Below are 23218 nucleotides of genomic sequence, written 5' to 3' on the forward strand. Positions count from 1 at the left end.
TTCTTCATTTTTCATATTAGAAGCCTCTTTCTCCCACCATCTCCCTTACTACTTTATTTTTTAAACAATGTGGTATTCCATCTCACTCCTAGCTTCTCTACCTTCAGAAACTAGTGGGACACACAAGGGAGTGGGAAAAATACGTGCCTTTTGCCTGAAACAGAAGGATTAATCATGTAGCCTCCATATGTTTTTACAACAGAAACCCCAAATGCTTATCCTTGCAGTCTAATCGCAGCCATGCAGTATAAGAAAGTCTGTCAAGAGGTCTTCATTTTGTTTTTTCTCATCACCCATACTAGTAAATTAAGCATGGATACAAATAAACATGTTTAATGTCTTCTTTTACTTTAATTAAATTAGACTAATTTAGCAAATCTTCAAACTTCTAATGTAAAGAGGTATATGCAACTTTAGATTTACATTCCTCAGACTTTGCAAACTGTATTGTGAACTTGAATTGGAAAATAGAAATATAAGCTATCCTATCTTAGCATCAGTCCCCCAACTCAGCTTCAATTAACATTTTGCTCAGTAAGATTTGTCTCATTGTCAAAGACACTCAGGAACAGAAAATATTCACGAATACAGAGTAAAAAGTAACTGTAACTTAAATTGCCAAGATCTCATGTCAGTGCCAAAGGAGACAGCTTCACACTTCAGCAGCTTGCTTTTCTATGACAAAAAGGGGGGGCTTAAATATCAGAGATATGTGAAATGCTGGTTTTGGTTTTATGTTTTCTCTCAGGGCCAAAGACAGCAAGGAAAAAGGACAGTGAAAAAAAAAGCAGACAGAAAGGTTGTGTGAGAAGCAGGGCAGGGAGTGGGTAAACAATCTATAGTACAGAATCTGTAAAAACTGCCGCCTGTTGTCATTTTGCCTTTTTGAGAAGTAACATATGGAGAGTATCACCATTCAAGTACCATAGGATGGTAGGACAACTATAGACTTGTAGATGCAAAGCTGTTTTCATTTTTGATGCAAACGGAAAAGTTCTGATGAGTCTAATGTAATGCAGCATGGGCATAATTCTCTCTTTATCGTTCTCTTTTTTGGAAATATATTTGCTTTTCCCTTCTAAGAAAGCATCATGCATTCTAGGTCTTTGAAGATCTCGAAACAGAAAAAACCAGACATTTATTGACAGAAATAAATCTTCGGTAGAAATAAATTCTATTTACAATATATCAACCACAACAAAAAAGATGTTATACACTAAAAGAAATAAAAGCAAGCTTTTTCTGATTGAGGAAAGTTACTTAAGAGACAGGCTCTAGACACAGGGGTCATCATGAATCCAAGAAAATGAAAATAATTGTACAGATGGAAAGACTTCTGTATAAGAACATACAGAATTTCATTCAGATGATTTATAAGAGAAAAACTTTAAAAAATAGTTATCAAAAAGTCACTGATTAGGAAATATTTTTATATTAATCAAGTGTTTAATAGCAGGCCTGACTCACAGCAGTCTTTCTTCAGAACTATCCAGAAAAATAATGGAACTAAAATCGGATGAGATGGAAGACAAAATGATAGATATTGATTTTGATTGTGAACAGTTTCATAAATACATATACAGGAATCTATCAGGTTAAAAGGGAATATTTGGAAGCTTCTCTACAGAAATTAGTATGCAAAGGATCATCTTGACTTCAGAAAACAAAACTGCAAAACAAGTAATACCATAAAAGACTAATATCTGAAAAAGACCTTATGAACATAGTTATGCTTCCAAAAGCACCTATAGTTTAAGACAACATATTCAAATTTGGGGTAGACACATTTCATGGCGTCTACTCCTCCAACCACCTAAGACCAGGAGAATTGCTCTGATAACCTCTTGATTTGAGTGTCTGAATATCCCTTCCAGTGAAGACAGAGGCTTGTTCCTGCCTTGAGTCTGCATTTCCATTCAAATATTGAACCTACAAAACACCTCTGGTGTCATGGCATACACATAGTCAAAGCAATTCAAGTGTACCACAACAAGAGGAAGGAGAATGATTTTATATAATTCTAAACAGGTAGTTAACAGAAGGTCCAGAAATCTCTTCTAGCTGAAAAACCAAAACACAGACCTTAGCACTACATAGGATGGAATTGTGTTTGTAGTAACAGTAAAAAGCAGATGATTACAAATGACAGAATGTAACCCATACGGCATTTTGAGGTATAAAAACAAAGCTTGAGAATACTTCACTATGAATGCTGCCAAAGATAACAAATGTGAAATCTGAATAAGTACAGGAGACAGACTGTAAAAACCCACTGAAATCAAACACACCTCGATCTTTTTTTACTTTTTCCTTTATGACAGTCAGTGGAATTTATTTATAGCAATGCTATGGCTCACAATCACAGCTTTAACTGAGTATAGTCTTCATAGTAGGTTTAAAATGAAAGCATTGGAAATGCACTTATTTTGGTTGCTTTAATTTGTAATATCATTGTGAGATTGCTCAACTGATTTCTGAAAACACAAGAGCATTATCCTACAATTAATAATGTTGCCATAATCTTACAGGGAAACTGAAAGGAATACTCAGATATATCTTTTTTCAAAAAAAGAGCACTTTCATAAATAATATTCTTATGATCTGTGATCACAATCATCTGCAAACATATTCTGTACAAGTAGTGAGATCTAAAAGAATTAGGCAAGACTTGTTATTTCATTCTTCTGTCTGCTTTTTTATCTTTGCCTTTATCTTGCTCTTTCACAATATACTCTGGAAAAAAGAATAACTTTTTAGTCCTACTTTCTCAAGAAAAAAAGAGGCTCACATGAATAAACTGTTAATTTATGTGCGTATTTGTCTCTTCTCCTCGTCAAAAACTTTTGAAGTTGGCTGCCCTCCAACCACCTTTAATCTGCTTTGATTTTACAAAATGTGATAAAGGCTAAGTTCAGCGCAACTGTCACAATTCCAACAGTTTTAAACTTGTAGCAATATTCAAACCAGCAAACATGTTTTGATCCCCACGCTCTGCAGAATGTTTTTACTTTTCTCCTCATTAGGCTCTTTCATCTTACAGTGCTGACACCCATCATCCACATACGGCCAAATGGAAAACAATCCAGCTTTGCACAGCTAAGAAAAAAAGCCAAACTAAACACCTGCTAACAAGGGAACAAACAACTTTATACTGAAGGCAGGGTGCCCACTAGACACAGCTCAGCTCAGTTCCAGAAGCTTTGCATGAAGCCTCTTCTAGGTTGCAGCAAGTATAGACTAAGGTTGGATTTGCTCATGGAGTGTGGTTCACTGACTTGATAAGTTTCAATAAATAGTTTAATTGGACATGCTGTATCAGCTGGCTACATGTTTCTCTGAGGGAAATTTGCAAGCTGCCTCTATCGATCCAGAACTGAAGCAGCTGGTTTTAACATGCAGACTCTACAAACTTTCCAATGAAGATGAAAAGCTCAAACAACAAATTTAAGCCCACTGAGAGAAGGGCAACAGAAAAACACTCAGCCTGTAAAAAATAAAGAAACTCTCTGTCAGTTCTAACACGGCAACCAATGGACTGTTGAGGCAGAGAATGATAAATAAAGCAAACAGGTCACTTAGTATTACTACAGAGAAGATGGCCTCCTTCCTGTCTGTAACAGGACTGCATCAAGGGAGAAGAGCAAAGCATTAAAAACCCATGGGTGAAACCTGCAGAGAGCACATTTGCTTCCCAAATTATAGGGTTATCACCAGTTGTGCTTCTTTTGAAACATTTGCACATTTCATACCATTAGGTATTACAGATGCCCTAGCAGAAACCCAGTACAGGAAAAGCAGTGTGCTCTTCACAAAAGTCATTTCACACTCCTCCATGATAAGCAGCATCTTTTCAAATACAGAAGTTAAGACTGAGACTGCTGTGAGAAGTTTCCCAACACTATCCTGTATTATTCTTTAATTTCTAAAACCTTACTGTTAATACTGCTGCTTTTTACTCTAAGGTAGGGAAAAACATCTGGACCTGCAATCAGAGAAAGAAAATGCCGTTTGCTCGATGGCTCTCAAACTTGCAAAGAGTCCATTTCAAAAACATTTACAAGAATGAGATATTCACGGAATCACTTGCCTTAGTCTGAATAACAAATGTGGTTTTCATGTAAACGGTGCTGTCACTAGAACAATGATGACCATCACACATCTGCCAGCATTTGTCACAAAACTGAATAAAACAGACTGAGTGTCCTTAGAACGAGCTGTGATAACTGATGGTTTGATACCCTAAGCAAATGAGTTATCTGCATTGCAAATCCATTTTCACAAAGGTGACCTGGTCAATCCCCATATGGAGAGCAGAAGCAGTATCAGCCTTTAAATTCACTTCACTTCTTCAGTCTGATGAACAAAGTAGCAAAGTCACACACACTAGATGGAGCCACTTACCTCTTCCAGACACAAAAATAGTCAGAAAATTGGCTCTGAAACGGACATAAAGAGGGTGGGGAGAAAAAAGGACAATCACAAATAAAAACAAGCGCTTATGACAAATTGCTTACCTAGTTGGACAAGATACTGAATAGTTAAAAGTATCATATTCTCCACACTTAGCAGCTGACTGCTGGTCAAACCCAAAAGATCCAAATCCTTGTTTTCCAGCTGTGGAATCTTGTAGCAATTCACCAGCAAGGGACTTACAACAATATCACCGACATTTCCATAGAAATAAGGTAAAGTGCCATAACCTTTGATAAAAGAAACAAAAACCCAGCCAGAAATTCACAAAATATGCCACATCTTGCACATGTATACATTTTCAAACTTCTTAATATTATCTTGCAAAATATACTGCATCAGTGACTGTTCTTGGCATTATAATTGCTTACAAAATAAACGAGATGATAGGTCAGTGATCCTTTGCTGTATTTTACAAGTGATCACGCAGACTTGCAAAAACTAACAGTAACTGCATACCACCAGGATAATTATTGTTATCCAAATACAGATGGGAATATTACCTATTTGGGACTTACCCTGACCTTAAATACAGATTCTCCATAATATAGTGTACAAAAAAGAGAAATCAATGGAAGCAAAAGTACATTAATCTTAACATAACAAAAGCAGCGTAGGTCACATCAGCGTTCATTCAGCCACTGTGGTATTGCTGTGATTGACTTCAATTTTTTGTGACGTTTCCATTCTGTTTTCATAAACAGGTTAGATAAACATCAACAACTAAACATGCTGTTCTGTAAGGTAAAGCACATGACCACAGGCTAACTTCTTTTTTCCTTGAGAATGTTTTCATTTTAAAAGAATTTCCACACAGATTTTGCCAAACACATCCATTTGGGTACATCTGGTTCTGTACTATTAATAGGATGCTGTTTCTCAGGGCCACTAACATTTAGCCTAACTGAGGACTTCACTGGCAACTCTCCAAGAGCCTAAGGGCTGCATTCAGTTTGCACTTAAGCTGATGAGTGTAGGCACCCTCATCTTTAATAAGGAGGTGTTTCTCTGAAAACCGTTAGAGCACCATGCTAGAGCTTTAGAATAGGCTTCCAGGAAACAACACTAAGCAAAACAAACCAGAAGAAGTGTAACCCTATCCTTGATGGATTTACAAGTGTAGATGGTCCTGTTAATTCTCTGGGAATTGTGTGTATTATGATTATCTGTGCAACTGAGGATTTGGAGAACTTCTCCATTTCTTCAGGAATGATAAATTATTCCACAGATTGTATTGAAAGGCATGTTCTGTTAACACTGGAGCTACTTTATACAACCATCTGTACTATGCTGGACTGAGAAAAAATTTAGAGTCAAAAAAATCACTCATCAAAATTTTGGCAGTACTAGCTGACCCATCTTTTATTATATAGTATGCCCAAATAGCTCAGATTGAAAGGGATATTCACATTATGAGTCATACTTCTGCAGTAAAAGCAATGTCTTTTTAAGGGTTAACAATGTACTTTATACAGCTGAATGATTTTAAAAGCCTGATCTGTTATCTCAGTTGCTTACAAGAAGTATGGACTATAAAAGACAAAAAGTTAGTATGATTTACTTCTGATTACTCAGTTCAAATCAGTTTTTCTGGTTCTCATGCAGAATCCCTGGGCTTCAAGATCTGGACTATAAATGCTGCAGGAAATATTTGCATGTTTTGTAAGTTGTTTACACTGGAAAGCTATTTTCATTACATGGAAATATTTCTATTTTTGGATTTTACAAAAATCTTATTTGTACAAAACTTCAATTTGCCAGAGGTCTTGTATAAATTTGACCTAGTCATGACCCATTTGTAAATCAGGTTCTGCAGAAATGGCCTAATTTCCAATTTTAAATGTTGAGCAACTAAAGTAAACTACCCATGACAAACTGACTTCATATTGTACTGAATGCCAGAACCAACAAAAAGAAACCAAAAAACCCCTTCTCCTAGGGGAGCATGTATTTGTTCAAAACACATCATTTGATTCCCCAGTGTAAGACTTACCTATCAGAATCACTGGTCTGACTCCTGAGTTATTCAGTAGGTTTTCAGGAACTATTACAGTCTCCCCTGCTGGGATGGGTTGAGGCTGTAAAATTCCAGTTAACATCGATTGAGGAACTGGGACTGACAAAAGAGGCTCTATAAAATAAAGAAAAGAGAAGCTTCCATTACTAAAAGGGTCATACTGTGATTTGGCCGTATGAACAAATAAAAAAAATTACTGCAGATCACAAACTGTAATAAAATTCAAAAGGTCTCTGCATTTCCTGCTATAGTTTTAAGTAATTTAAATTAAGAGCCTATACCCTCCTGTAGCCCCACCCCTAAAATAAAACTTTTTCTGACCACTGTATTGTTGGTGGGAACAAGAGAGGAAAACACAGGTTTGCATATGCATCTTTAAACAAAGCCAAGTACTAAGCCAAAAGGCCACCTCCAAGACAGAGGCTACCTCTCAATACTGCCTCTCAATATAAGGGAAGAGACTGCTCTGACTTCTGACCTAGAATATATGTAGATAAAAAAAACAAAACCAGGACAAAATCTCAAAGCTGTCCTTAGTTGCTACAAGAATAAAAATTAGGCCTTACTCATGAAAGAGCAAAAGCAGCTTTCACAAGTAAAAGAAACAAAATGCAAGAATTTTGTAATCTGTAATCAGGTTTCAGTGTGAGGTCTGCTTCAGAAATTTCTTGGACTTCATTTGGTCGCTTGCAACAGATTTTTCAAACAATGCCATCAACAGAAAAGCATCAAAGGCAGTGTGAATGAATGCATATGTTTTAGTCGTGGAAGCTGTTTATCCAAAAGACTCATGGAAAATGGAGTACACAGCAGAGGTAGTAGATTGGTGGAGACAAACTCAACAAAAAGGAGGGGAATTGCCTTATATCACGTATCTGCAGCAGGTGTCTGAAGCTAGAAACCTACAAAAGCTGATTTCAGGTGCTCAAGTAGGCAGGCCTGCACATGTAGGCCCTTCTTCCTATGATGAGTATCTCTGAAAATTAATTCAAAAATATCTCAAAACCAAGCCCTCCAAAGCAGTTAAAAATGCATTGTGCATGTTGACAAATGACTTTTTTTCTTCCTTGTGTTTATTCTCTCACTCTATAGAGACAGGAATAAGTAATTGTTTATTCCCCTTTACAAAGTATACTGAATCCCACAACTGAAAAGTGTTTAAATAGTGGATAGTTTTATTAATAGTTATTATAAAGAGGAATCTACATGGATATTGATGAGTATTCACACATACTCAAAATTAATCCTATTTCATATCATGATGTTACATATCACTCCTACAGCTTTTCCATGCACAATAGAGATTTGGTCTCACAATCTTTATGTTTTTAACTGAAGATGATCCAGTGGACGTCAGTGTCCTTTGTTAAGCCAAAATTACATAAAGCCATTTTTCCTGTGCAGGAACAGAGTGTACAGTTTCTGTAGCTTGCCACACCAGACTGAGACAGAACATTCAAGGTGAAGACTAATGAAAATCCTTGAAATACGTTCACATTTCCATACACCTGCACAATTTTAGAACTGAGATACATTTGGGGGATTTAGATAGCTTTGGATTTTTGTTATTATTATTCACATCTGTCCTTTCCACTCTCTCCCCCAATAGTTTCACTTTCCCTGTGTCCCATCTTAGATTATGGCAACAAGGACCAGGCAATCATGAATGCTTTTCTGGGGCATCTGAAAAACTCTCCATCATGTCCTTAACTACTTCAACAAGCTCTGTTATGTCTTCTGTGCAACACTACAGAGAAGCAGCACAGGACTACTGGTCTGGCTGAGTACAGATTTTTACAAATGACACCTCTGTATTATTCGAGTTTTACCTGTTCTTGACGAAGGCCGAATTGTAGGAACAGGTGCTGCTAAACCAGGAGGAGGGACTGGGGACCCAGGAGACCATCCCCGGTGACGTTTCTTTGGTGGTCCAGAACTGGACATTGATGCTGAGAAGGAAAGCAAAAAATAATTCTAAACTCCATCCTCCCAAATGACCAGATTCCAGCCCACGTTTCCACTTCACATTGGTGTTGAGCTGGTATCATGTCACAGAGCACCACAGGTTTACGCCTAGATTTACATGAAGCCAGACTATGATGTGAAAAATGTTGCTAACTGTGTTAAAAAGTACAGTATTATCATTAAAGGTCATGCCAAAAACCAAATGGATCTGTAAAGACTGAATTGTAGAAACAGATGGGAAGAAGAATAAAATCACCAATTCCAGGGTCAACAGCCAGTGCAGCTTAAAATAAAAGGTTTTTTTTACCTTGGTCTCCAGCTGCACAGCCAGGACTTGGAGATGTTGAGTGAGGCATTGGCCGAGAGACTGTAGAACTCAATACATTATTTCTTCCTCCATTAGCGTTTCCATTAGCAACATCAGTGGCACGCAGGGAAAGAGGAGCTGAGTATAATAAAATACAGAGTGTGTGGCTTGAGACAATCTTCAAAACAAACAAACAAAATAATACAGCCACATGCAGACACAAAAGAATAGGGCAAGATGCATGACTGAAAGAAACATGCTCCAGGAAAAGCATGAAGTGTACTTGTCAGAGAATAATTTGTGCACAGGCTGCAAAATCCTAACCTTGAAACAGGGTCTCCAGATTTCAGGGTGGGGATGATAGGATGAAGAAGAATCCAAAACAGACCCCACCAGAATAAAACAGAAAATTGCACACACACAAAAATTATTGGGAAGTTTGTGACACGTTATTTTAGACACTGAAAATTTTAAAAAATGTACATCATGAATTCAATTTGTAAAAATTTCTAAGCCACTTTGGAGCATCTATATATTTTCTCCCCAGTCGTCCATGTGCCATACATAGTAATTCACTACAGGGCTCTCATCTAAAGCCTTAGCAAAGGAGACTGGGCAGGGAAGACAGGGCAGGTTGCTGTAAAGTATACATGGTCTGAGCATTACTGAGGCAAACCATGCTTAATTTTACTACCTCTGCCTAAGACAATCCTCCAGTCCCAGTAAGCCTGAACACCCTGGCAGGACACACTATATCCACACCACAAAATGAAACTACAACAACAGAGGATCATAAGAAGTTATCCTCACACTCCTGAGCTCCTTCTTATTCCTTTTCAGAGCCTAATTTTTGCAGAAGAAAAAAAAAAAAAAAAAAGGCATCAACTGCACAGAGAGCAGACATGGAGCCCAGTGGGGACTACAGCTCCTTGCTGTTATCTGCCAGCTCCACAGGGATTTAGCTCCCAGGAACATATTCCAACAGCAACAGCAGGAGATGGTGCAGCAGCTTGCTGATATCAGCTGCAACAGAAATTGTTTGAGATGTGGGTATTTGGCATAAAACAATGCAACATGGAACTCTCCAGCTGCAGTCATCCAAATAAATTCAGGCACAAGATTCTCAGGCAGCCAATTAGCAAAATTTGAATAACATCACTTGCCCATTGTAAGCTCCCCATTTTTACTCTGTCAACGATTTGGTATGGACAGATATGGTGGACATGGGTCTGTTACAGAAGTGATTGAAATGGTGGCAAGTAATTTCAGTGCAAGATAAATTATCTTACACAAGTATGGAGGAGAAAGGATATTTTACACAAAGAACTGTTAATGAGTCATCAGATACAACATAATAATATATACTTATAACTATATATTGTATAAAATAGCAGAAATAATACATCATGTATAAAACTTAATGCTCATGTGCATATATAAACCAAATAAATTTATATTTTTTTCTTATTAACGCATACTTCCCTGCAATAAGTGTTAGAATTTTTTTTCATTGCTTAAAGAACTAACCAGCCAAAGTAATAAACAATCAGAATATCACAACAGACTACTAGCAAGGGATTTAGATGCCACAGCTGAGGGTTCTAACTTATGAAACACACAATACAAAAATAAATATTTAAAACAGCACAGATATTAAAACTCCTTTAAATGAGACTAAACTCCATGAAATGTATCTGGAGGAACTATATTGTTACAACTGCAGAACAACACACAGCTCTCAGTTTCTGAGACAAAAATCAGTGTGATATCAAGAAGTAACTTTTATGGTCTCCTAGATATCTTAGGAAGTACAAAGAGGGATACAACATGCACTTTCACCAGAATGTCCAATATGAAAGCCAAGGGGTGGCTCAATTTGGGTACAGTAATGGCCATGGAAAATTTGTGTGCAGAGGACTGCAAGAATATGAGTGTTTTGGAGAATGCTAGTCAATGTTTCCTTTTCCTTTTTCCACCAAAAAGATGAGTCCCTTATTTCTTGGCTGTTAAGCTGATAATTCCCTTGGCTCTCAGCTCTCCTAGAGAGCAAAACCATACCTGCAGCAAACGCCTTTCCTACGAGCTGTACTGACAGAGCCAGAGGTTTCACAACGTTCTTGTTCCGGGATGGGTCTTGAGTTCCACTTAAGTTAACAGCAGAAGATGATTTTGCTGGACTGAATACTGAAGAATCTGAGAAAATAAGTTGTTTAATTAAGTAATGATTAGAAATTATATATATATGTGCATATATAATTTGTATCATATACACATGAACAGTCATACACATTTGTCTAAACTCCTCTCTGCCTATAATGCAAACAATTTTTTTACACTCCTAAGAAGTCACCATGTATCGGTATCTTTTAGGAGTTGTAACAAACATTTAACTGGCTGTTTCTACAGAATCTTATAAGCTATTGAACCCATGACCGATCTCTTCCACAGTATTTTGCATTCATATACACTCAAAAAATATTTTAACTGCAGAAAGGGCTATCTCATTGCTCCTCAAAATATCGCCATGGGATAGGCAAGTAAACACAGTTATCCCATGTTACAGATGAGAAGACTAAGGCAGAGAGCTAACATGACATGCCCCCAGCAAGCATAAGGAATAAGTTGCCTAAAAAGGTTGTGGAATCTCCATCATCTGAGATTTTCAAGGACAAGTTATTGAACCTTTGTCAGACACAGCTGAGCTTGGCTTAGGGTAGAAAAAAAAATGAAATACATAACCTCCTTAAAGCGCTACTGTCTATAAGGCTACAGAAAGTGTATGTCCATTTATAAGTCAGGGTAAGAAATGAAGGGTACCTGAGCCCAAATTCTTTGCATGAATTAACAAAGAGCAACTCCTTAGAGCACTTTACCAAGGCTGAAAAATATAAACCTTATTTTATATATGGATAAACTGAAGAACAAACAAATTCTAACACTCACCCAGTATGAAACTGTAAATCAGAACTGATTCCAAACCTCTCAGCTTGTAGGTTCCTACTTTAACATCAGGCATTTAATATCTAATTTACTTCAAGAAAAATTCGACATTTGGATGCTGATACCCTGACAGATCCAAATTCTTATAACCAGAGTGAAAGAATATTAACTCAGTATCTGCCCAGAAAGTAGTTTGAAACAAGCAGGCAAAGTAGGCTAAGTTCACTTACAGATGTCCTAGTAAAACAGCCAGGTAAAGAAAACAGAAGGCAAAGACCAACTTGATCTGCCAAATACATTCACCCTCAGGCCACACACCATGTGGCGAAGGAGGGTGGAGGGGAAAGTCTGTTTTGCCAGACAGAGTAACTGAGATGGGGAATAAACACAGAAGCCTCTGCTGCTGCTGCTCCATCAGAAAACCTTGTCCATGTTCACAGGAAATATGCTGAATGGCTAACAAAATAGTTCACCAGGTCAGGGGCTTTGGAGGAAAATGCTGGTCTCATTAAATATGATGTAGCAAATACGTAGTGTTAAAGCTTTCTTCAAAGTAAACTGTCCAGAAGCTTTGGGTCTCTTTTTTCCTCTCTCTAGTTCCAATACATTTTCTTGAAATTTTGTCTATGAATACAGATGTGGCTGGTATGTATTTAAACATCACACTGGTACCTAAGCAGAACTTGTAGTACTACCAGTTATTGAAATTGTTCATCTTTCTGTTGTAAAACCCTGTTTCTACTTGCTTAACACCCTTTCAACACTTGAATTTAAGTTCTCCCCGTCGTGTGTCTGCTGAAATTTTGATACTGTTCAAGGTTTCAGCCAAGTTTTCAGCCAGTCACCTCTCTTTTGCAATGGACCTGCATCTTCCCACACCATTTTGAGAAGGGGATCCGACACCTGACTGCAATATCATGACCACACCATACTGTCAACTTTAACTATGATATTTCAAAATTCTCTTGTGCTCTAATTTCTATCACAAAATTACCATTTCAACGCAGTACTCTGAGTGTGCCCATAACTGTCTACAGGTATCTTCTAGAACTTGGAGACTGAACTGCTCACTTACAAGGGCAGAAAACAGAAACATTTATACAACTTTAAAAGGAAAAAATGGGTATGAACTGACAATAAACCAAAAACAATTTCAAAAGCAACTCACTACTAAGTACTCCTGTTTTAAAACAACTGAGAATTCACCTAAAAGTACAAACAGCTATGCAGAGCCTAGGACAGAAAAAGTCAGACCTCCATCATAGGTGACACATGTCAGAATTCATGTCACTGAAAAAAGGTGTTCTCCCCCATTTTCCCGGTCACAGGGGATTCATATGTATGTATGTGGCATTATCTTCACTAGAAGATAACAGTAAAAGGAGATGAAAAGGTTTTGACAACCATGACCTAAGAGTACAAACAGTGACACACAGAAACACCAAGCAGACTGAAAATTGCAGTGAGTGATAAGGAGAAAGCAGTATATAAAAGGTGTATCTATTAACTTGGCAGGTACAATAGAAGACAAAGCTGTGTAAATATTGGATCGCTTGTTGTTTCAAATAAATAGGTTCTCATGCATCTGCACAGTTCTCATGCCAGGATCTGGAAGCTAAGGGATCATGCAATGAAATGCAGATGTGTTTAAACAACATTCTCATTTAATTTTAACCAAAGCCTAAAGCATATAGCTTCCTAAAGAGAGACAGGGGTGACCATCTGGGGAAAGTGTCTCTGAACACACTGATCAGTGATTACAATTTCATAAGAATGCATATGTTCAGCTTTTGTTTGTTACTCCTTTATAACATAAAATTTGTAAGTGGCGAAAAGTATTTTAACAGTCTTGGTTTTATATCTGCATTTCATACTCCTCTAGAGAAACGGATATTCTGGGACATACATATCAATCAATTACAACAGAAAGTTTTCTCCTGTTTTTAATTTTTCAAGTAATAGCACAGACAGACACAGAAACACAACAGCATACATGAAGTTGCAATAAAGCAATGAGAAAAAAAGCTCAAAGAAAAGCCCCTTGGCTATTTGCAATAAATAAATAGATAAATGAAATTAAGATGCTGCTTCTTTGTCAGCCAATGTCTATTTGATTTTTGTAATTTCTCCTTGTTTCATTATGTCATTAATAGCTTTCTAGAACAGTTTTGAGATGCATATTAGCTCACATAACACAAAACCACTGTAAGTGTATGGGGAAACTGCTATTCTAAGTACACCCTTGTGTGAAATAAAATGTAAATAAATAAATAAATAAATAACCAAGCAAATAAGTAAAAGCTGCCCGCCTCATCCCAAAAGATTATTTGCCTTTTCAAGACAAATAGCCTAGTCTGTATATTAAGCAAACACCTCCCTATAATGTGTAATTGAAGTTTTTTGAGATCCACAAAAAATAAAATGAAACAAACCCAAGGAGACACAGAATCAAATAAATTAATCAGAAGATCTTTTAATACTTGTTAATCGACTATTCTTATGAGGACTAAACTGACCTTAAGCCTCACCTGGGTCTTAATCTTTCACAAAGCAAATTTTGAAAGGCATCCTCGGCACTGTAATCTATACATGGCTTGAGGTAAATACCCAGTTGTTTACTGCATCCCTGAACCACCAATATCTGAGGTAACTTACCACCCCCAATGGTTATCTTTACAGCACTTTCAGCTCCTACCTGTCTGAGTGAACCCTGATTTGTATCCATTAGCTGATCCACCCTCTGGGGTCGTGGACGGTGACACCGAAGAATTTGGTTTAGCAGAGAGGCTAGCAGCAGATGATTGCCTGCTTCTACATTCTGCAAACGAAGCAGCTACAGTACATATTAACAAGGCCTGCCTTCCAGTAGGAAAGTTCAGCAACACGGTGGTGAAAGGTGACAAAATGTTAAAAGCATACATACAGCACGTACAACAAACAGCGGCAAATGGCAGCATTCAATGAAAATATGGCTCTCTCGGTTTAGTCAACTTTGTCTTCTAATTAAGAAAAACTCCCTGGGGGCCACTCAGAGGGCCAGGCAAATACAGACCAGATGCTGCAAAATGGCAAGAGCCCTCAGTTCGCAGCTTCCAAGAGATTTGAAGGTATTGGACATATCCCAGGAAACACTCAGCGACTTCTGTGCCACAACCTTTATACAAACCGTCATATGTTGCCCTTTAAAAGGAGGAATTGTGCTGAAACCCAGATTCTTATATGCCTCCAAAAAACCTTCAGGGAGATCTCAGCGCTGGGAGTGTCTGTCTAGATGAAAACTGAGTTGAGGGAGGAGAAAATCACCTTAAAAATCTCACATTAATCTATTTTTAAAACTGAGAACTAATCAGGTTTAATTTGAAGAGAAGGGGGTGCTTCAAATTATTTCCCTTCTAATTAGACCTTTAATGTAAGTAAAGGGTGAAGGTTTACCAGATGAATGGTAGCGATATGGGGATAGAGCCTATCAAAATGATGCCCATGAGGTCGATTCTTGGTTGATTTTCTAAACTTTCATGGGTGCTCAAAATACTTCCGATCAGCATATAACCAGAAGTGACCCCAGTATCTGCCTCCTCCACATGTGTCTTACTGCTGATCACATTTATCAGGACACAAACCAACACCAACTGCATAAGCATCAGGGAGGAGTTTCAGAAAAAGGTTTTCAAACATAAAATAAGGTTTCCTTTTTCTGTATTTGGAACTCCACTACCAAATTAAATCTTTCTGTAGTTTTTGTGAAAAATGCTGCTGAAAAAGAAATCCACTCTAAAGCAGTAGTTAATTATACTTGTAACTGAGAAAAGCAGCTGAAGCCAGGATCCCTTTGAACCACTAACTGATACAATACTATAATCACTCATACAGCTCAGTGATAACCATCTCTTTCTGGTGTCATGCTGCTATTCACATGAGGATGTGACTCTTCAGATGTGTGTCAGTCCTCCTGTGGAGCTTCTCCTCTCCTCACATCATCCTTTTAGGAACAACAGGCACAAGACTGAACTGTCTTTACTGAGTGAGACCACAGCTGAGGAAGACAGGCAGTCTGCATATACACCAGCTTAGTAGGCAGCAAGTAGGTAAACCATTCTCCTTGAGCCTTTGCAAGGCTCTAGCTCCAAAAACCTGTATCCTCCAATAACAGACCCCATGGCTACCTTGCCTTGGGGTCACAAATGTAATCTCTTTAGCACATAACAGTATTGCACAGGCTGTCCTGTAGAGGGTAAGCCCAAGTGTAAAACACACTGTAAATGGCAAGAGTATGCAAGATTTCTCCTCTTTCCCTGAGATCAGTGACCTGAGCTTTCTTAATCCTATGGCATGTTAGCTATCCTCAGGCATTAGACAGATTGAATTGCACCTGCTAAGATGAATATCAGTGGAAAGCCAGTGTTGGAGCCCTAGCTGTGAGTCAGCTTGCTTCAGGCACAGAAAAGAATCAGCAGACTGAGCAACCTTATTTCTTCTACCAAGATGGCTGCATATCCTAGGAAGGGCAGATTTAGGGCTCCCACTGAAAGTATGGGGAGATGGAGGAAAACCATTTACGATTGTACAGTTGCTATTAAGACTTAAATAAACCTCTTTGGCAAAATCCTGACTTCAGTGAAATCAGTGGGAATTTTTCCTTCAAGCAGTAAAGAAAGTCATGTTCTACAGTTCCTTTTGAATGTATACATTTTCAATAGCAACTTTCAATTTTTCATTCAACATCACACTAATATAATAAAAGACCCCTTCAGTGAATGGGCACCTTTATTACCTTTCCAGCAAATAAGGGGTCCCTTTGACAGTACACCTTGGGAGCTTCTTACTAGGTAGTACTTTAAGTGCTTCTGCTTCTTTGGCTGAGTGGTTAATTTTAGGTTGATATGATTGGAAAACTCTGTGAAGTACCGAAATCCTCTTTCTCCGCAGCCTATACAATTCCCAGAAAATCCTGGAAGAATGAAGGAGAAGATGCACATACAGATTAAATGACTATCTGCTAAGAATAAGGCCGTTTTAACCTACCTGCACATCCAGCTCAGAGCGACTGGAGGCCTCCAGCCAGACAGCTTCTTAGATGCCCCACACAGTACACGCATTACAGGAAGCAGCCTAACACAGGCAGATTTTAGTCTTCGCTTTTCTGAAACTGTTCCATGTTTCTAGGTCATACTAACTTATGTCAAAATCCTACCACCAATTTTCCACTCTACACAGTGCAGAGAGGAATAACTACTTGGCAGGCGGAGAGCTATGATGCCAGGCTAGGAAATTTCCATAGGGAAGAAAAAAAATTCAATTTTTTCTACATTAAAAACCCATGTGTTTCAAGCTGCATGCATCTCTGTCTCAAAACAGTGGCTAATCCATAGTAGCCCCTGCAAATTCATGTGACTAAAATTAACTTCAATCTCTAATAAATTTTCTCTGAGACTCCGTATACAAAGCACTTTCCAAGTACGCTGGACCTTACAGCTTATTAAAGTCTTAAAAGCAATCATTTGATGTCAAGGTTTTCAAGGCAAAAGTTAGGAGTGCTTCAGAATGCTTTAAAAACCTACAACCTCTCAGGAAAGTAACAGATTTATGAACAAAGGCAGAAGCCTGCTTTTCTGCAATGTTTCCAACATGGTTTCACAGAAGGGTCTGGAGGACAGGGTCCAGACTGAGGATTATAAGCACCCTTGATTTCCACTACCATTCACAACTATGTTAATGGGAATGTTGCATATAGATGGTACCGGTCTAACACCTCCTAGAACAAAGCACAGGGCATGTTCTGAAACTGGCCTGCCTTAAAATCCTTGTTGTTTGAATAAGCCCTCTATTATCTAATGCTGAACAATTAAACTCTGGCTTACTTTCCACTCCACTCATCTCTGAATCGCTTTCAACCCTTAATGAAGAAATATTTTGTGTTCCTTCTGGAACATCAGAAATGATTTATAATAGTGCTGGGCAGAATAATACCTAGTAGAAATGCTTTATTTTGGGGTTTTTCCATTTACTAATCAGTTCAAGATCTGTAACAAAACCAATTTTTCATTCTCACTATTACCATTATTTTCCACAATGCCAAGCACGTTGGAGAACATCGGTTCCTAAACTCACCTGTCAGCCAAATTCATAGTTTTATGAAGATGATGTTCAGTCTTTTTGACAAAATGCATTTTCCATAAAATTCTTATTAACTAGGCCATTGTTTTTAGCCTTACTGTGTCTCATTATCATCTTTTACCATCATGTTGCTGAGGATGCCAAGAAGTAGATTTCTTCATCCTGTTTCTCCTGGGACTGAATCAGTCCTTCCCTTCTCCCTTTTAACACATAGGAACTATTGATGCATCTCCACAGTTGTCAGAAAGAGTCATCATCAGGGTGCCACAGAGCTACCGAGTCAGTTCTTTGCTCATAGTTGCCAGTTACACAGGCCTAGAGGCATTTAAATATGTGACATCAGCAATGGCAGAGCAGAGATGTGAGTCACTAGGCTCATTATCAAATGATACCAGAGATGATAGATGGATATAAAGGGCAGAGGGGGGAGGATGATTTACCAACAAAGACAGGTTGTACCACGTTTAATCAGACTAAACACCATCTGTCTGTCTATCAGATAGTTCTTACTGATTAAGTCTTGACACTTCCCCTGCCCAGTGGGGGAGAAGCTCCTCTGAGGATGTCAGTATACACCAGATCCCACATCCTCAGCCATATCCAGCAAGGCCACATCACACCACAGCTCCTACCTAACTCAGGCCAGTGGGATTCCTGCCTTAGGTCCAAAGGTTTACAGCATATAGTAGCATATTAAATGGGTTTAAGGGAGAAATAGCATTAAAGGACATAAGTACAAAAACAAGGTGTTTTCAATAGTTATGCAAAATATTGCTGCTCTGGACCAGAATTTGAGCAGTGTGGTTAAATCAGGGTATTTATGCTTTCTTGCAATTTCTTCCCTGTTGAAAGCTCTTTCTCAATATATTCTAGGCAGCACAATGACTGGAGGGAGAAATGAGAGAGTAAATTCTAAACAGGCTAAAGGAGCCAAAATACATTAAATCAGTTTTAGTAGCCTGTTAAAATGTGTACCAGTTGTGAGGCAGGCAGGAAATCTAGGTGCACATACGCCTGTCTTCAATCACCAAGAAGCACTCTTGTATTATATTTTTAAAGCTCGTAAATGTAACCAATTATGACGTACATGGGGTTTTTTTCCCCCTATGTATTAAATTTTGAGAAGCAAACTGCCCTCAGAGCACCTATTGAGAACAATGTTCCTAGTGAAGCCAAGGGCAGAATTTGTCCCTTAATCCACAGAAAAATAGATAGCTCATCTTCAACTGCTGCATGAGCATATTTCTTCTTAAATGAAAATGCTGTAAGCATCAGTAGAGATAAAGCGTACGTGGATAGCTCATATTTTGAATACCAGGGCTACAATTGACTTCTGCCCACAGAGAAATCACCAGGCTTCAAGTGTGGTTAATTGCGGAATCAGGGACTTGTTTTAAAATGGGCTTTTAAGGCAGGTTTAGCTACAGATTAAATTTAATAAAAACAAGCCTCTCCTCAACATATTTCTAATATAAGGTCATTAGCTGAAATGACTTTAGATAATTTTGAACCGACCTTTTTCTCTGAATTATTATGGCACAATTAAAAAAAAAATCTCTTACCCAAAAGTGCATTTTTTCCATGATCATCTGGCAAAAACCGCTTGTCAACAGCGCAGACTAGAATGTGCTCAGGAAGGTTGGGAGATTTGGCTCCTACTAACAGGAAGCCTGCTGGGATATCAATTTGCTCCATGCACAGAGATACTAACCGTAAATCCTTGCCTGCTTGACAAAAACCTAAAAAACAAACCAAAACAAATGATAAATCTTCAAAACATTTTGTTTAATCCTCTTCTTTTTATCAGTTACGAAAGCAAATGGGGCTTCAGAACTTGATGCTCTAACAGGGGTTTTAATATATCTTTTTCAAGGGAAATAGAGATAGCATCTCATCAGATCCACTAGCTTAGGGTTTCAGAGACAATAGATAAACATTATATTAAAGAGATCCTGAACACATTCAGGCAGAGAAGAGACGTAAGTCTCTAAAGACTAGATATCAAACGGCTCAGAAACTCAATTTTTAAAAACATTCAAAATAAGAAGGAAAGTTTGTGATTTTATAGCAGAAAACAGCTCTTACAACATGCCTAACTATTTTTTCGTTGCCAAATCTTAGCTTACAGTCTTTTTGAGAGAACCAATTTTGGTTTTATTGCTTGTAACAGGATGGCAAGATCTTGACCACCCTGTCCCACTGGGGGGGGGGGTAAAATGTTGGAAAGAGCCTTGGTGCTGTGTAAGCACTACTCAGCAGTAGCCACAACACCAGTGTGCTATCAACACCCTGCCAGCTCCCAACATAAAACACCATGAGGGCTGCTATAGGGGAAAACCAATTCCGGCTCAGCCAGACTCAGTACATACATAAACATCGCTAAGAAATACAAAGGAATGATAAAAATTGATGACTGAAGTTTAGTACTGACTACTAAAGGAAAAGTATTTTAAAATCTAATTTTTAACTTGTCTATACATTTTGGGAATTTCAGCAATTAAAAGATTAATTCACTGTTCTTAGAGACGTACACCACATTTTCTGTAAGTCTCCAACTGAGTCTTGTGAAGTCTCAATGGACTGCATGACTTCAAGTCTCCCCTTAAGCTCCCCCTCCCACCCCCACCCCCCCCCCCCCATACACATATGGACACAAAATAAGAGCATAACATTGGTTCTTGTGCTACTGGTCAACGTAGGGTTAAAGCCAGTAGCAGAAGTGGGCAATACTGGGGATTGGAGTGGGCTTTGCTGTTCCACATCCTGCAGTGAGCAGGTGGCAGGCTGGGACACACAAAAAAGCATGGCAGGGCAGCCCAGAGCTGTGGCTGGTCACCACAATGGAGCGCCAGGGAGCTCAGGACTTGGGGTAAGCTTGGTAGCCACGCACTAAGCGGCCACAGTGGCAATTTTCAAAAGGTTGGATGGGACAGCTTAGAGCAATTATGGGACCTCTGGAGGTCCAGCTGTTCCAATCTTTTGCTCAAACCAAAGCCCAATAACAACATTCAAAGATTCTTCCATTAGCGTCAATCACCCATCACTTTTTTGTACAGTTCCATCATATTATTTTTATTGAGTAATTTCTGCTTTCAAGCAAGGAAACAACAGGTGTGAGAGAAAGCAACAGTCATGTGGCTTCCTCCACTGGAAAGGGTACGATCACACTGGGCTTTCTGATTTCCCTTAGGCAGAAGTCAATGAAAGCACTACCAAGTTTTATGAAGAACCAGACTTTTATGTTGCGTTTCCCTCCAATTCTCACTTCTCCAGCTGCAAGATCAGTGCTACAGTCTGGCCTCACACATCTCCCAGCAGCAGCCAGTAGAAATCCCCGCTGCTGGGAGAAACCCCTGTTGTTTCACGATATCCAAAGACATCATAAGTTTGTCCACTGACCATCTCCCTTCTGCTACAACCACAGAAATACCATAACATAGACAACATATGCATGTATCTGCATGAATCAATATTTCAAAATTAAGAAAATCATAACCGCAATAATCAACATCATTATTAAAAACAAATATAACAAACTAGATTTGAAATTACTGTACTATCTATTAAGACTTCAGCTATTAATGTATATTACACTTAATTTAAAATATTATTCAAGTAGTCCATAGTTGTTACAGAAAAATTGTATTGAAAATATCAAAGCACTGGAGAAAGACACTGACTAACCATCTGGAAACACAATGTGATCACAGCTTAACCAAGAGCACCTCAACCATTATTTACATGTGCCTGCACTCTTACCTACTGGGCTAAAACCCACCGTTTGAAAGTCCAGCAAAAATGGTGAAAATTAGTGGGGTTTTGTTTTTATCTCAAAACTGTACCAGGCAAAGAGCATGTGCAAAGTGGAATGCACAGAATCAGCCAGTATGAACTTCCTGGCAAGCAGCAGCTTGCTGAAAACAGGGTCTGATACAGGTTCAGTCTTGTGCCTACACCCACAATCTGCTGAACCAGTTCTTGGATGAATAGTTTCTTCAATTATTCTGTCAGCTCAGTTCCAGCAGCAGCTCATTTGAGCTGAAAGCTGGCTTGAATTTGCCCCTCACACACGCCTTCTTGCAGCCAGTGAATTAAAATGAAGTGCCCAAAGTTTTTATTTACAAATCAATGGATTATAACAATAACTTACCAATAAGAGGTTATGTATGTTTTAGGGGGAAAGCATTAAAACCACATATTTAAAGCAAAATTTATTGTTTTCTGACTAGATGTAGTTTGATTTTGGTATGTTAAACTCTTTGTTAAGGTGTATTGCTCAGAAATATGTTGATCCTAATCAAATAGAAGGTTAGGTACCAGGCTAAGGACTTATCTAGAATCTAGACTTTTCAATGTAATTCAGAAATAAACAGTTGCAGATAAATCCAGGAACAAAACTCCCTTACATTCAAAATAAAATTTGCTTATTCAAATATTTATGCCATTTGGGTATTATGTCCAGAATTTTCAAAATTGGCCTTAACTATTTTGGCATTCAGTGAAATGTGAGTAGCTGACATCCTTAGAAAATGCCACTCTATGACTAGATTTAAAATAGAAAAATTATCCACTGCTGACAATGTTGGCAAACAGGAAATTTGTAGATAAGGATTATGAAACAGCAAGCGCAGTAAGATTTCAAGACAGATTTAAACCTGTGCTTTTACACAATTGCTCTTTAGCCTTGTCTTTACCTAAAAATTTTCAGGAAATGCCCAGAAGCACAAATGACGACCAGTAAGAGGCTTTTGAATGAATTGTTAGCAATAGCAATACTAGGACACCAAAGAAAGCAGGATTTTGGTTGTCAACATTGTTAACAGTTATGTTTCAATATAGACTTGCTTTCAGAAAGAGCACACAACATTGAGAGAGCTGAATATTGTACGATAAGCTTAGAGCCTCTTTGGATACTTGAGGGTTTTGATGTCCCAGTGAGGTGAAGCAATGCTCCAGCACTCCACAACACCTGAGATGAAAGCAAGGACTCGGCTATTATCCAGGCTAGGTGCAAAACAACTTCAGCTACACTTTGAGCAGCTGCACATCACCGTTCTGCATGAGTCCCTAGCGAGAAGGTACAGGAAACCCCTAGGAAACCCTCCACAACATCACAACTTCTTAACAAGTTTATAAGCATTACTCGGTAACACCTTAGCAGTACCCACTGAGACAAACTGATGTATCTCAGTCTGCTCTCATGGGCAACAGCAGCCTTTTACCCGAGAGACTGTTGATCTGAATATATTTAATATTTCCCACCATTTAGGATATGTAGGACTGTACTGTAGAAATGCTGCATCCTGCCTGATCTGCAAACAATACCTAAGATTTACCCCCTGTATTGTCTCTTAGTCCACCCAAAGTGCTCTCAGATCCCTTCCACGTTCCCCTTCTTCCTCCCT

General features: G+C 38.4%; 1 protein-coding gene across 2 annotated transcripts in view; it reads right to left on the reverse strand.

Moving 5' to 3' along the window:
• The window catches only part of GREB1L (GREB1 like retinoic acid receptor coactivator), a 145753-nt gene that overhangs the window by 37625 nt on the left and 84910 nt on the right, over nt 1–23218 (reverse strand). The window contains exons 5-12 of one of the 2 annotated variants that reach the window (XM_074821019.1): nt 19376–19552; nt 16471–16647; nt 14395–14517; nt 10818–10952; nt 8760–8897; nt 8317–8436; nt 6464–6601; nt 4515–4700 (exon numbers count right to left, since the gene is read on the reverse strand). In XM_074821019.1, coding sequence (XP_074677120.1) covers nt 4515–4700; nt 6464–6601; nt 8317–8436; nt 8760–8897; nt 10818–10952; nt 14395–14517; nt 16471–16647; nt 19376–19552 — 1194 coding nt within the window. The remainder of the gene's footprint in view (nt 1–4514; nt 4701–6463; nt 6602–8316; nt 8437–8759; nt 8898–10817; nt 10953–14394; nt 14518–16470; nt 16648–19375; nt 19553–23218) is intronic. The other variant, XM_074821027.1, reaches the window with a different exon arrangement.

This window comes from Strix aluco, chromosome 1 (assembly GCF_031877795.1).
Source record: "Strix aluco isolate bStrAlu1 chromosome 1, bStrAlu1.hap1, whole genome shotgun sequence".
Classification (NCBI taxonomy): Eukaryota; Metazoa; Chordata; class Aves; order Strigiformes; family Strigidae; genus Strix; species Strix aluco.